Source organism: Amphibalanus amphitrite, unplaced genomic scaffold, assembly GCF_019059575.1.
Source record: "Amphibalanus amphitrite isolate SeventyFive unplaced genomic scaffold, NRLGWU_Aamphi_draft 000793F_arrow, whole genome shotgun sequence".
NCBI classification, from domain to species: domain Eukaryota; kingdom Metazoa; phylum Arthropoda; class Thecostraca; order Balanomorpha; family Balanidae; genus Amphibalanus; species Amphibalanus amphitrite.
In genome coordinates, this window is record NW_024882287.1 from 220423 (window position 1) to 234179 (window position 13757).

Sequence of the window (13757 nt, forward strand, 5' to 3'; positions counted from 1 at the left end):
GGCAGTTCGCCCCGCGTTCCTAATACTGACCCCACTGACCCGACTGACCGTGTGTTCCGTCTGTCCGGCAGTGGGCAGTCCGTCCCGCGTTCCCACTGACCCGACTGACCGTGTGTCCCGTCTGTCCGGCAGTGGGCGGCGAGGAGGCCGGACCGGCCGCCTCCTGGGCCACTGTCCACAGCACTGTCCGTGCCATCCGCGTGTTCAAACGCGGCGTCAGCAAGCGGCTGCGCCGTCCGCCGTCCCGCGACCAGCCTGCGGCGGAGCCGGCGGGTCGGCCGCCGCGGCCCAGCCGCAGCGCCGACCGCCAGCTCTCGCAGCCGGCCGCCGAGCCGCGCCAGGAGACACCGGCCGCCGGAGGTTTCCTGCGCTCCCTCTCGTTCCGCCGCTCCGCCTCGTGGAGGGGCCCGCTGCGCCGCGCCGACCGCCAGCCGCGCGATCAGCCGCAGGTAAAGGGGACGGGGGGGGGGGTCAAGGGAGGGGCTGGCTTCCTTTTGTGAGCCTCCTTCCTTCTGTACGAGAGCAATGATACATTTTCGGTTCGACTGTGAGAGTGTGATGTTTGAACAATTGGCCGTGTTATCGTACCGATAACAGTGTTTATTCTTGTCGTGGACCTGTAAATCTACTCGGGTCGCTGGGAACTGTTTGACTAATGCGTCATGTCATGGACTTTAAACCGTGCGTGTACTGTAATGTATCACATTGCCTTTTAACGCGCAAATGCCGAACGTTTTCCGGCCTAATTCTACGATTGACGGGTTAGGACCGACGATCGCTTCTGGTCTCCGATGCGGGTCCGACCTCTGACCTTTCCCCGTCCAAATGGCACTGTGTGACTATCCTCGCCGACCACTGACAGTCAGCTCTCCGCCCTTTCCACAGGTGGGTGCCGAAGCGCCCGCTGCTGCCGGTCCGTTCACTCCCTCGGCCGGTCCCTCCGCGGCCGGAGGGGACTTCGCAGACGGCCTGGAGGCAGCCATGCAGCACACAGACGCCGCCGTGCCGTTCCAGCCTACAGTGGACCGCGCCGCGTTCAGTGACGCGTGCGCCACGTATGAGCCGCCTCAGAAGCATGTCGGTCCGGCCGCCGACTTGGCAAGCCGGGACAAGAAGGAAGCGCAGGTGAGAACACGCGGCGGTGCAGTCGGTAGGCCGAGTTCGTAGCGGGGAGCTTCAACCGCTAATGTAGGTACTTGTTACGGAGCGAGCGAAGCGAGCGGAGTCTTTCCTTAGATTAACGGAAATTTCTGAGTATGAGCGGCCGGCCGGCCGGCCGGCCGGCCGGCCGGCCGTGGTCACGCTTTTGCGAGGCTTATATCTCAGCAACCACTTGACCGATTTACACGCGGTAATTTTTGTAGGGTAGCTTCATTCCTTCTACCAAGTATTGGACTATTCCCGATGCATGTGGGTGACCCCTTATGCACGTGCCACGTGCAAAACGAAGAGGTGTCACTTTTGTAATTGTTGCAATATCTCGGTAACTACTTGGCCGATTGCGCTGAAAGTTGGCATGTAGCTAGGCACCCACTAGGCAATGCATATCCATGTGCCAGAGTTGGGGTGCTGTTGCACGTGCGCACGTGCAGGAGTCGTTTCCAGATCTCGGGAACGGCTGGACCGATTGCGCTCAAATTTGGTACACGGTTAGGGACCGGTTAGTAGGGTGCCGTGCACAAGTCAGTTGGGACCCATTTTGCACGTGCGCACGTGCAGGGTGCCGCTTCCAGATCTCGAGAACGGCTGGGCCGATTGTGCCCAAATTTGGCACATCGCTAGAGACCAGTTAGTAGGGTGCCGTGCACAAGTCAGTTGGAGGTACCCCCTCGCAATTTCGCACGTGCAAGGCCCACCCTCTCGCTCGCTCCGTTAGTCGCCCCAAAAGGCGTTATACTGGTCTTGTAATGCTTAGTGCTAGAGATATCGTTTTGCGTTGTGGCCTTAGTAGTCTTTCAACTTCATGTGTTGTGGTGTCATTCATGTCGGGTACGAGAGAATTGTCTCGAGATAAGTGTCTCGTACCCGTATTTAGCAATCAGTTGCAAAACGCTTCTTTCTAATGCTTGCTTATTACCAGTATAACGCCTTTTGGGGCGACTAACGGAGCGAGCGAGAGGGTGAGCCTTGCACGTGCGAAATTGCGAGGGGGTACCTCCAACTGACTTGTGCACGGCACCCTACTAACTGGTCTCTAGCGATGTGCCAAATTTGGGCACAATCGGCCCAGCCGTTCTCGAGATCTGGAAGCGGCACCCTGCACGTGCGCACGTGCAAAATGGGTCCCAACTGACTTGTGCACGGCACGCTACTAACCGATCCCTAACCGTGTACCAAATTTAAGCGCAATCGGTCCAGCCGTTCCCGAGATCTGGAAACGACCCCTGCACGTGCGCACGTGCAGCAGCACCCCAACTCTGGCACATGTATATGCAGTGCCTAGTGGGTGCCTACCTACATGCCAACTTTCAGCGCAATCGGCCAAGTAGTTACCGAGATATTGCAACAATTACAAAAGTGACACCTCTTCGTTTTGCACGTGGCACGTGCATAAGGGGTCACCCACATGCATCGGGAATAGTCCAATACTTGGTAGAAGGAATGAAGCTACCCTACAAAAATTACCGCGTGTAAATCGGTCAAGTGGTTGCTGAGATATAAGCCTCGCAAAAGCGTGACCACGGCCGGCCGGCCGGCCGGCCGGCCGCTCATACTCAGAAATTTCCGTTAATCTAAGGAAAGACTACGCTCGCTTCGCTCGCTCCGTAACAACATTTTTTGTGTGTGTTAATCGCCTGCCTAGTTTCAAACGTCACGAACCCGCTTTCCGTGTTTGTATTACCGCCATTACGCCACGGTCTTTGCTGCATTGCGATCAATCAGTCGATGTCCACTTATTCTTTTTGTGTGGTCGATCATCTTGTTTGATTGCGACAATCGCCGGTCCTCATGATACCGCTGATAACCCCGTGGTGATCGATAATGACGCTCGCTCCGTCCGCCCCGCCAGCTGAAGGAGGAGCTGCGCTCCAGCTACTATCCTCTGGACCACCCCAGTCGACACCAGCTGTGGGCCAACATATGTCAGATGCACGGAGCCACGCTGGGCCAGAACGAGGAATACGAGAGCACAGTCAGACAGCTGGAGGGAGAGTTAGGTGGGTAACTAGGGGAGAGTACCAGGGAGCGATGAAAAGCTAGATATTGTTGCTGTACAACAGAGCGACGAAAAGCTAGAGATTGTAGATCGGTTATTGAGCCCTGGGTGAGAACTTACAGCATTTTGCAATGTGTGAGAGGGGATGGCAATGATGTGGAGGTCCAACTAACCCTGCAGACACGGGGATGACTTTTCAAGTTGACTGAGAAAAATACGCCGCAACTGATCTACTAATTTGTTTTGTGAAAGCTGTATGCTATTTTTAGCTGTAGTCCAAGTCCACTATTTGCGTCCTGCCTCTGCCTTTAGTTGCTGGATCAGTCGACGCTTGTTGTGTGTTCTGTCGTTCTTTAGGTTTGCACCGCTCTAACTGACGTCCCTGCCGTCCTCCCAGGCCCGGCGCGGCGCGGACAGCACCAGATGCCACCGTTCGTCCACTCGTTCTACATGAACCGCTACGCGCTGTCGGAGCGCGGCGTGTGGTCTGCCGAGCGGGTGATGGCCGTACTCTACTACAATAACCCGACCATCACGTACGCGCCGTCCCTGTACCCGACCTGCTGCCTGCTGCTGCACTACATGGACGGTATGCGGCGACGGGCTATCTCAGGGGCGGGGGGGGGGGGTCTGCTGCTGCAATACATGGACGGTACGCGGCGCCGGGTGGCCCGGGACAAGGGTGGGACGGTAGGGAGGGGCTATATTTTACTGCATACACGGTACGCTGCGCCGGCCTGAAGAAGACGGCCGGAGACAGGGAGGGCGTGTTTCCGTGTGTGCTGTTCAAGACTGGGTCTGTACCGCTGATCGTCGGTTAGGTCGAGTCTGTTTTGCTGCCGACTGCATCAGTGCCATGGATTATTTACAAGTTGTCGACAGGCACAACACTGATGCAGGCGAATCGAAAATAAGGTTTTTAAAAAACGTGTAACGTAGGTAACGTAGGTCGTACTAAAAACGTTCTTCGTTATCGAAGCCGATGGTTTTGTTTCCCCCTCGCAGAAGCTGACACATACAACGCTTTGAGCATGATGCTGCGGAACAAGAAACAGGGCTACATTGTGCAAACGAAACGTGACTTCGAGATATCCTGGAAGATCCTGATCAAACTCTGTCGAAAACATGCCGTAAGTGCAAATGACTGTTTGAGACTACGATTTCCAAGGCCGTCGTAGGTAGTGTGAGGTGTATGCATGAGCAGTGAGCAGTCTAGACCCTCGTTTCACATATACGTATAATTGATCGGATGCCATTTGCCGTAGCTGAAGAGGCTGCCCTCTACGTCTCTGCACTAGAACATTGGAGCAGTATTGCGTGGTTCTCCGTTGTGCCGGCTGGCCGTCCGCCGTCCTGCCAGTGTGTTACTTGTTATACTGAATCACACTTTGCTGACCGGCTTCTCTCCGCCCCCGGCAGAAGACCAGCGTGCACTTTCTGCAGCAGGAGGCGCGCGCCGGGGAGAACGTGGACCACGTGCTGGCCGACTGGCTCGCCTGGCTCTTCTGTTTCCTGCCGTTCGCGCACGCCGTCCGTCTCATGGACTGCTACCTGATGGAGGGCGAGAAGGTCAGAGCGGGGCTGGGCATGAGCGGAAAGCGAAGTGCAAAAACATATCAAGGAAAACGTTCTTGATCTGAACCTGAAGCATAGTTACATATACGGACTCCTAGTCACTTAATGGCCTCTTATCTTTGACCTCAGTCATTTCACCGCTGACTTCTGACTTCTTACCGCTGACCGGTGATCGCGGACCTCTAACCATTGATTTGACGGTGACTTATCCCGACAGGTGTTGTACCGCGCCGCCATGGCTCTGGTACTCCTGGTGCACAAGATGGCCTCTAACAACCTGGGCGAGTGGGGCAACTCCTTCAAAGAGAACACCGTGCAGGAGGTCATGGAGAAGTTCTGTACCAACATGCAGGTAAACATAAAAGCTTGATGGTGCCTGGTGACTGAATATTAGCAGCTGCCAGTTTTTTTTCAAATACGCTTTTTCTGGAACTCACCCTTCCTCTGTATGGTACAAAATGTAAAATTGAAAATGCTTATATATAACGGCTGAATAATGATCTTGCTCCTCTATTCTTTATCCTTGATGAGCTCGGTTGCAATAGATGATCATGCTAAATGCTTAGTATATCACGACAAATTTGGTCATACCGTATTGTGGGCCAGCTGTGCAAAATCGTGCCGTTTCAGAAATTGAGGATGCTAGCTGTGTCTATGTCCATCCCACGGCCCCGCGTCTCACGTTAATTTCCCCTTCCGATCCTTCCGACAGCTGGGACCAGAGAAGCTGCTGAAGACCATGTTCGGCATCCGCGGCTTCAGTCGAGACTCCCTGACTGCTTCCTATGCCAGGGTGAAGGCGCAGATCAAGGCAGGAGGTGGCCGGCTCAGCTTCCCCGAGAGGAGGTAAGAGGGGTCACCGGGGGTCAGAGGAGTCACTGGGGGGTCACAAAGAGATGAGAGGGTTCACTGGAAAGTCATAGTGGTCACCGGGAGTCGGAAGGTTTCTGGGAGATCAGAGGGGTCATCTGAGGTCATAGGGGTCAGTGGGAGGTCAGAGGGTCGCCAGGAGGTCGGAGGATCACCGGGATGTCTGAGGGGTCGCTGTGAGGTCGCAAAGGTTACTTATAGAGTAGGATGGCCAGTGGTCACCGCTGAATTCAATACACCAACTGGAGACTGGCCTGTAGCGACTGACCGCCCGCCATCCCCCGCCAGGTGCAACCGCACCTTCTCCAAGCAGCAGTCGAACGCCGGCGGACTGGGAATGCCCAGTGTCATGTCTCAGGACGAACTGGCTGAGGCTTCCAGCACCATCGGAGTCAAGGAGGTGAGTCCGGGCCGCCGGCCTGGTGATGGTGTGTGTTGATTGGTGATCGTCCGGGCGTGTTGGTGATGACCGTCCTGTGCTGATATGTGGTGACTGTGGTGAAGGAAGCGTGTCGTGACTGGCTGTAAGGTGACTGATGACGGGATGCCTCCCGGTGTGGGTGTGCTACTGATGCATGGTCCGATTATAATACGGGAACGGTGATGGCTCGTTCGTTCGTTCGTTCATGTACTCACGTTAATCCGCCTTCGCGGCTTTTCATTAACGTAATGTCACAGGTATAAAAATGGTACGGATACTGAGCAAGCGCACAATCATTAACACGTTTTAAAAACAAATTGCGTATGCGAGCGACAGCTTCAGTCAGGCGGACTGCTTTTGCAATAACAATGTCCTCAGTGCTCGTTTGAATGAGACTCTGCCATCGTAAACAGCACACATTGGGTAGAATGCCTCTAGACCTCCGTACACCAGCTGTCTCCTACCCGCCTCGGTACGTATTCTCGGGAGCCGTAATCGACCAGCGTTCCGCGTGTCGTGACCATGGTCGGCAGCATAGGCGGCGGAACGGGGGGGGCACCGGGGCACCGTGCCCCCCCTTGAATTCTGCAAGGGGGGCACCAATAGCAAGGTGCCCCCCCTTAAATTTGATGTATTAGTACTAGGGGCAGATTCGGGGAAAACTCCAAGGGGAGGGCCATGAATCGTTAAGTGGTGTCCCTACCTATGCCCAAAATTAAAACCTCAACGGATTTCGGCCACTTAATTTTGGTGGTGCCCTATTTTCAGTTTTTTTTTTATTTTCTTTATTTTTGGTTAGTCATGTGATGACTGGTGCCCCTGCACCTGCTAGGCCACTGATGCCCCTGGAAAGACTGTGGTACCTACCTACCCTGCCCCCTGACAAGCCTACGGTGGGCCCTGACATGACTTAGGTGCCCATGGGCCCTGACAGGCCTGTGGTGTCCTTGCTAAGCCTGTGGTGTCCCTGGGCCTTGGCAGGTTTGTGGTGCCCCTGTTAGAACGCAGGTGCCCTTGACAGGTTTGTGGTGCCTCTGACAATCCTAAATTGCCAACGACAGGCTTGTGGTGCCCTTGACAGGTCCATGGTGCCCTTGCGAGGCCGGTGGTTCCCCTGCGAATCCGATAGTGCCCCTGGCAGGTCTGTGGTGCCCCTGGAAGACCTGTAGTGCTTTTGCTAGGCCGATGGTGCTCCTGACAGGCCTGTGGTGCCACTGACAGGCCCGTGGTGCCCCTGCTAGGCCTATGGTACCCCTGGCGGGCCTGTGGTGCCCCTGTCGGCTGTCAGGCCTGTGGTGCTCCTGGCAGGCATGTGGTGACCCCAGGCCCTAAGTCATGACCCATGTGACCTCCACCCTGGGATTCGCCACTGATTAGTACCATGCGATGGCTTCTTGGTAATTTGTTACATGTAGGATTAATGGAATTTATCAAACGAGAATAAGGAAGAGACAAACACATAGGTACTTGGGGATCAGCTTAAAGTTAACCACACATACGGGCAGGGGTGTAATTTTCCTAAAATGATTGTGGGTGCCCAGCTGTAGGGGCGCCCGGCGCCAGGCCGTTTTGGGGCGCGATAGATATTCTTTATGTGGGAGCCTAAATTAACACCGAATTTGATAACATTGCTAGCCGAATGGCGCTTCAAGTGACGTGTCTGACTAAGCAAATACACGCTTAAAAGTGGAAACTGACCGGAAGGACGTAAAAAGCTGTAGAGGGCGCCATCCAGTAGGAGGGGCACCAAATGTGGAGGCACCAGACGGTTACGACTTACGAGGGCGCCGTGAGACGATGAAAAGGGCGCCATTCTCTTGAGAGGGCGCCGAGTGATTGAAAACGCTATGTGGTCCAGGGGCGCTAAGACGCCAGAAGGGCGCCGCACAGTCAGTAGTGCTACGTTGGTGGGGACGTGGGGACGCCAGATGGTTACGAGGGCGCATTGAGATCATGAAAAGGGCGCCATTCTCGTAAAAGGATGCCGAGTGATTGAAAACGCTATATGTGGTTCAGGGGCGCTGAGAGGCCAGAAGGGCGCCGAACAGTCGAGGGATGCACGGTGAACAGAGACCTAAGGACGCGAGACGGTCAGGAGGGCGCCGTTAGACCATGAGAATGGCGCGGTGCTGTCAAAAGTGCGCCATTCTCCCAGAAGGGCGCCGAGTGATTAAAAACGCTATATTATCCATGAACGCGAGACGGTCAGGAGGACGCCGTTAGAGCATGCGAAGGGCACCGTACTCTCGAAAGGACGCTTGCAGCCTTGTAAAAGACTTGTGGGTGCATTTTCATCATCGTGTGGGCATACATAATTCAGGATTGTGGGTGCATATGCCCCCACAAAGAGATATAAAATTACACCCCTGCATACGGGGGTGAACTGCCATTTTCGTTTAGTAAAAAATAAAATTAAAAAAAAAATCATCGTGTCAGGCTGTGACGAAAAATAAGTGGCCTAAATCCGATGAGAAAACAGGATTTGGGGGTACCCTAGGTTTGGCTCCTTGAGCCATGGTGCCCCCCCTTGTCTCAAATCGTTCCGCCGCCTATGGTCGGCAGCACTCGCCAAGGTACTCGCGATTTCCTCAGGGTGACCTGAGTCCACCATAAGCCGCACGCTGCACATTTTATGTTACAGTACCAGGCTATCTGCGGTCATCCATCGTAACTCGCACAACACATCAAATATATGGTCTCGCTTGCGCCGCCCGCTGATCACACGTGCGCAAAAAAAAATAGCACTTTGAAGCCTGCGCCGCTCGGTAGCACTGCGGGTGCCGTACACGGAAAGACAATAGCGCAGCGATGACACCACCAAAGAAGTCACAATCGGTTTCATAGTACTAGTGGGCGGTACATGTCTAGCTTGGTTTAAGGCTAGCAGTAATCCAGTACAATTCGAAACTACATGGCTGACATGTCTACCAAAAGTCAAATGTTTGTCCATGACCACCAATGTTTGTCAAAACACTTTTTACCAGGAATTTTACCAGGAATTACAAAGCGGCGCAGTTACTGAAGCTGCGTTATCTGTTAAGGTTGCTCGCCTTCATTCAATGCGACTTTTATCGCTCGTATAAAAGTCGTATTCAATTAAAAGTCTTATATTTCCTTGACCAAACACAGCATCGAGCGCTGCGCGATGCTGTTTGTCTGTAATTTCACTGTTTGTCTATAATTCGATAGTGTCCGCTGTCTATAATTCCCTACCACACGTCCTTGCGATCATACTGACATTTCATTAATTGCCTCTGTTATGTTTCTGTTTGGTGTCGGTGCGCTTCCCCCCCCCCCTCACCGGGTACGTGTGTGTCTGGTGACGGCTCTACCCCGCCCCTTCCCTCCATCGAGGGGCACTCTAACCATTGCATATCTGTCCGCAAGCGTTCGGCTAAGTTCCCCCATCTGAAGAAGCCCGAATCTACACTCATGAGTTACGAGGAAGTGAGTAACCGGTGATGTAGTCGTAGCATGTTGGCTCACCGTAGCGGTGTATTCTGGCCGTGTATACCGCTGACAAAGCGGACTGATGGCGAATGAGAAGGCCGGCCTAGTGCTGCCGGTCTTGCGGCTAGCTCGCCGCCGTGGCACACTAGCACGGTCTGCTCCGAGCTTCGGAGCACACCGAACCCAGCCGGCCGCGTAGATTTGCCTGATTTGCTGCTACGCAAGAATTGTTTTCCCTCGCCGTTTTGTTTTATACTGCTTTTATGTCGTATTTCATACGCATAGATTAGAGTGTGCTATAATTTTTATTTGATTTTTTATGCATTTGCAAGTAACGGAAGTCGGCAGCCTTCCCAGTACCTGGGTGCCTCGTTTGGATAGTTTTACAAAGTGTGTATGGCGCTGTTCAAACACTTGCCTTGACATATGCATTGACCTGCTGTTTCGTGTGCATGCGTTGTGGACATTAGGCAGCGCCTTGCATGTGCTTGCGTATGACTTGTTAATACCTACCGTTCGCTCGCAGCACGCTTGATTATTAAACTTGCCGAACTTTACCGTCGGCACCATCGGTAATTGCAGCGTTTGACCCTTGCCATTTCTTTTAAGTATTTCGATCTGCCATATGGGTTTTCCCCTTATCGAAGTACCTACCCTGTCTGTATAAGATATAATACTTTATTTTATTTTTAAGGTGTCTGGCATGTATGAATATTGTTCGTGAATTGTAAGTTTTAACATTGTACTTCATTATGTTAATCCATTCATTTGTGACACTTTGCTGACTATTCAGTTGAGTTGACAATGGCTCCATTGTTTCTATATTTGCTTTTGATAAACTTCATTAGTATTCCATTCGCTGAGTGCGGTAGCTGCACCCCGCTACTACGCCGGCTGATGCCGTGTACGAACCTCGTGTCCGTGTATGCCGTGTGTGCGGTGTGCCGGTCAGTGACACCTCCCTGCCGCAGCTGCTGCGTCTATGGGAGAACCTGCCGGCGCGCTACGCCCTGTACACTCCTCTGCTTATCTACACGACCGACGAGCACGGCTTCTCGCTGAAGACGTTCTACCAGAAGGTGGCCACGTTCGAGCCGACGGTGCTGCTGCTGCGCACCACAGAGGGGGCCGTGTTCGGCGCCTACTGCTCCGTCACCTGGAACATGCGCAATGAGACGCAGGAGGACGGCACCCGACAGCGCTACTTCGGCACCGGTCAGTGAGAGTCGGCCAAAGCTGAGCACCGATTGCGACTAACCGACTCGTAGCAAAATATTTACACTGCAATGTGAACGTTCATGTTTAATAAGTTTTTCCTTGTTCAAACTGCCGTGCATGATTTGTTTTGAATTCAGTAATATGTATGTTATTCCGCTTTCGTTTCCCTGGTGCAGCTTGCGTCTAAGCTCGATACAGTAACCCACGCTGACGCAGTAAGGTTTGTCGTTTTACCCTCGCTGTGTTCTGCGCCAGTGACAGCCGTCACAGCCGTCAGCTGCTAACCTGCGTCCTGCCCGTCTCCGACAGGTGAGACGTTCCTGTTCACGCTGCGGCCCCAGCTGAAGGTGTACCCGTGGGTGGGTAAGGTGCGGCAGGCAGAGGACCCCGAGCTGGCCGGTCTCTCTCACTCCGAACAACTCTTCATGGCTGCCGACAACACCATGGTAACGATCGGCGGCGGCGGCGGACAGGCCATCTGGCTCGACGAGAATCTAGCCCGCGGCAAGACGGACGCGTGCCAGACGTTCGCCAACCCGCCGCTGACGTCAACTGGCAGTTTTGAGGTGGCCTGCATGGAGGCTTTCGCCTTCTCTCCTGCCTGAACGGGCGGTGGCTTGGCCGAATCAGGCCGGGACGGGACGAGAGGGGACCTCCGCTTGCCATGGAGCAACCAGGTGTGGCAGGGGAGAGATACGAGAAGTCAGGTTGAGAAGGTAGAGGTCTCTTGTGTTCCGAGCCCGATGAGATCCCTTGGCGTTGCGCATCCCGACTCGGGAAAGCGCATACTGGTCTTGGTGTCCTTGTCTTTTTCTTTGGGTAGTTTGAGTGATTCGGTTGTCAGGATTTAGCCTGAATCGGCGGCTGGGAGACACTGCATGAGGACGTGGCTGGGAGAAGAGGGAATAAGCGTTATGTTAGATGTTTATTAAGAATTGGAAATCGTGACTGTGAATAATCACAATCGAATTTACAAACCTAGACTAGACTGTAGACATTTACGCGCTAGATATGAATGATACGTTGTGTAGTTTTAGCGTTGTGACTTGGTCTGTATTGCCTTGAGTATTTATATCTTTATATTAGGATGTGTTTAAGTGTCCGAAAGTACATTCCAGGCATTATCGTAGGCTGGGACATCAACAATGTGTAATGTGTAGGTTATCCGCCGCCCAAAAGGCATGAACCTGAAATTTTTCCCAAATAAGTGTCGCGATAGTTTGTCATAGCTGAGATATTTACTGGATGGGACGAAATCGTCACTATTTGTCCCTGATCACTGGGGTGTCGCTGAAATCTAAGCACGTGGCGGCGGAAGGCGGTCAGGGCTCGTCGCCGTATTGTGACCGTGCGTCCGGGAAAGACTACACCTTCTTGTAGCACCAGTGTCCTTTCGGCCACTGAGTCCCGGTCCGGAACCGAGCAATAACGTCTGGCTGGAGACGAGTGCATTCGGAAAGCGAGTGTGTCCCTGTCTTCCGGGGGCCGACGTCCAACGCCCTCCCTGCGACCCGTGAACGCCCTTAAAACCGCCTGTGTGTAGTGCCATCAGCTTAGTGTGTGTGTTTTTGCCGTGAGTTGTCCTTCATTGTCTGTATTTGCTTGTTGAGCTGACGTAACTATTGTAATTGTCGCTTCTCGGTGGATGTCGGTAGTGTTTGTCCAGACTGAGTACCTAACCATAGTGCAGGGTGTGACCGATGGGGCGGACGACCCTAATCAGACCACCATGGATATTATAGCGCGGCGGCGACTGTGCGCACGGTGTCTGGGTGTGCCCAGACCGGGCTCTGTTGGTTTGGCAGCTAGTGACCCACCCCGGTGGCTGTGAGTCGGAATGGGAGGGCTGCCGACCGTCTCGGCGCCGTAGTGCAGCCCTCGGGCTTTTGCCGCTTTTTTGACGTGGCCCTGATCCGATCTCATAAGCCGTGTTTTGTTGCGCTGACCTCTGTGGCTCTAGCCGCTCAGCTCTGTCGCCTTCGGGCGACCCCAACGGCACGGGTCTACCCGCTATTGGCACGCGGGGCGGGGCGGACTTGTGTTCAGTTGACCTTATTGACCGGTGACCTGTGTACAAACGCAGACTGCATGAGCTGACCGCTTGTCCTGGTAGCTGTCTGGAAGTCCTGGTGTCAGCCGGGACCCACTATTCCCAATACATACCAATGTGTGCTTAGTTGTGGACATGGCCCGTCTTACATGGTAGTTTTCTGACCGGGAGGGGCAGTCGCCTCAGGCGACGACCCCGGCCGCCGTGTGGTAACAACCGTTACCTGTTACCCTGGGAGACCCCGATGGCGCTGCACTCTCCTGGTTGTCTATCCGTCACAAGGGGAACACCGCTGGGCAAGTCTTAGTGTGTCCACTCGGTTAATTGAGGCGAGCGTCCGCGATACGGTGTGTGTTTGGGACCCGGATAGGACGATGAACTAGTGGACCCGCGTGGACAATAACCCTGATCGAGTAATGGCTTTTATTGTGCGATGTCGTGTAACACTACGGGCCATATTGTGTTCGTATTATTATTTCGCAGGCTTCTTTTCTGTTGCGGTTTATTTCCACAAAACTTGACTTTGCTCGAAGACACTTCCAGACTGGTACGCCCATACAGCTTGATGTCAAGTGCAAAGTGCTAGTCTAATAATCGTGGAATAAATACTCAGCAGAAACTATGTGTTGTTCAGAGAAGCGTAGACTGACTAGTGACCGTTTCGTGTCAGTAAAACTGTCGTGCGCCTACGAATATGACTACTTCAAGCTAGGGAGCCTGCCTGGATACCTTGTGGCTTGTGGGCTGTCGAGCGGCTCGGGGTTACGACCGCGTTTGGTAGCACCCACGCCCGGTCGACATCCAACGGGCAGAGCTGCGCATTGCTTGTGCGACGAGTTGATGTGCACTGACATGGGTGCACAAGGAAAAGTCAATGACGGGTATAAGTTACGGGATGAATGTCGCTGGTTTCGTTGAGCCTCACGAGGTAGATCGACCTGACTCCTGAGGCCCAGTCCCAGTCGGGCCAACGGCCACCAGGGGCCGTATTCACGTCGACTTCGTAAGTCGATTTT

General features: G+C 53.8%; 1 protein-coding gene across 8 annotated transcripts in view; it reads left to right on the plus strand.

The window, feature by feature from the left end:
* LOC122366268 (GTPase-activating protein skywalker-like) overlaps positions 1-13360 on the plus strand; it is a 24263-nt gene extending 10903 nt beyond the window's left edge. For 7 of the 8 annotated variants that reach the window (XM_043338307.1, XM_043338302.1, XM_043338305.1 and 4 more), the window contains 12 exons: positions 133-449; positions 886-1125; positions 3011-3158; positions 3555-3746; positions 4163-4287; positions 4577-4726; positions 4950-5084; positions 5445-5578; positions 5891-6002; positions 9411-9470; positions 10445-10688; positions 11001-13360. In XM_043338307.1, the coding sequence (XP_043194242.1) occupies positions 133-449; positions 886-1125; positions 3011-3158; positions 3555-3746; positions 4163-4287; positions 4577-4726; positions 4950-5084; positions 5445-5578; positions 5891-6002; positions 9411-9470; positions 10445-10688; positions 11001-11296 (2153 nt within the window). In that variant the 3' untranslated portion in view covers positions 11297-13360. The remainder of the gene's footprint in view (positions 1-132; positions 450-885; positions 1126-3010; positions 3159-3554; positions 3747-4162; positions 4288-4576; positions 4727-4949; positions 5085-5444; positions 5579-5890; positions 6003-9410; positions 9471-10444; positions 10689-11000) is intronic. The other variant, XM_043338301.1, reaches the window with a different exon arrangement.
* Positions 13361-13757: the final 397 nt, after the last annotated feature.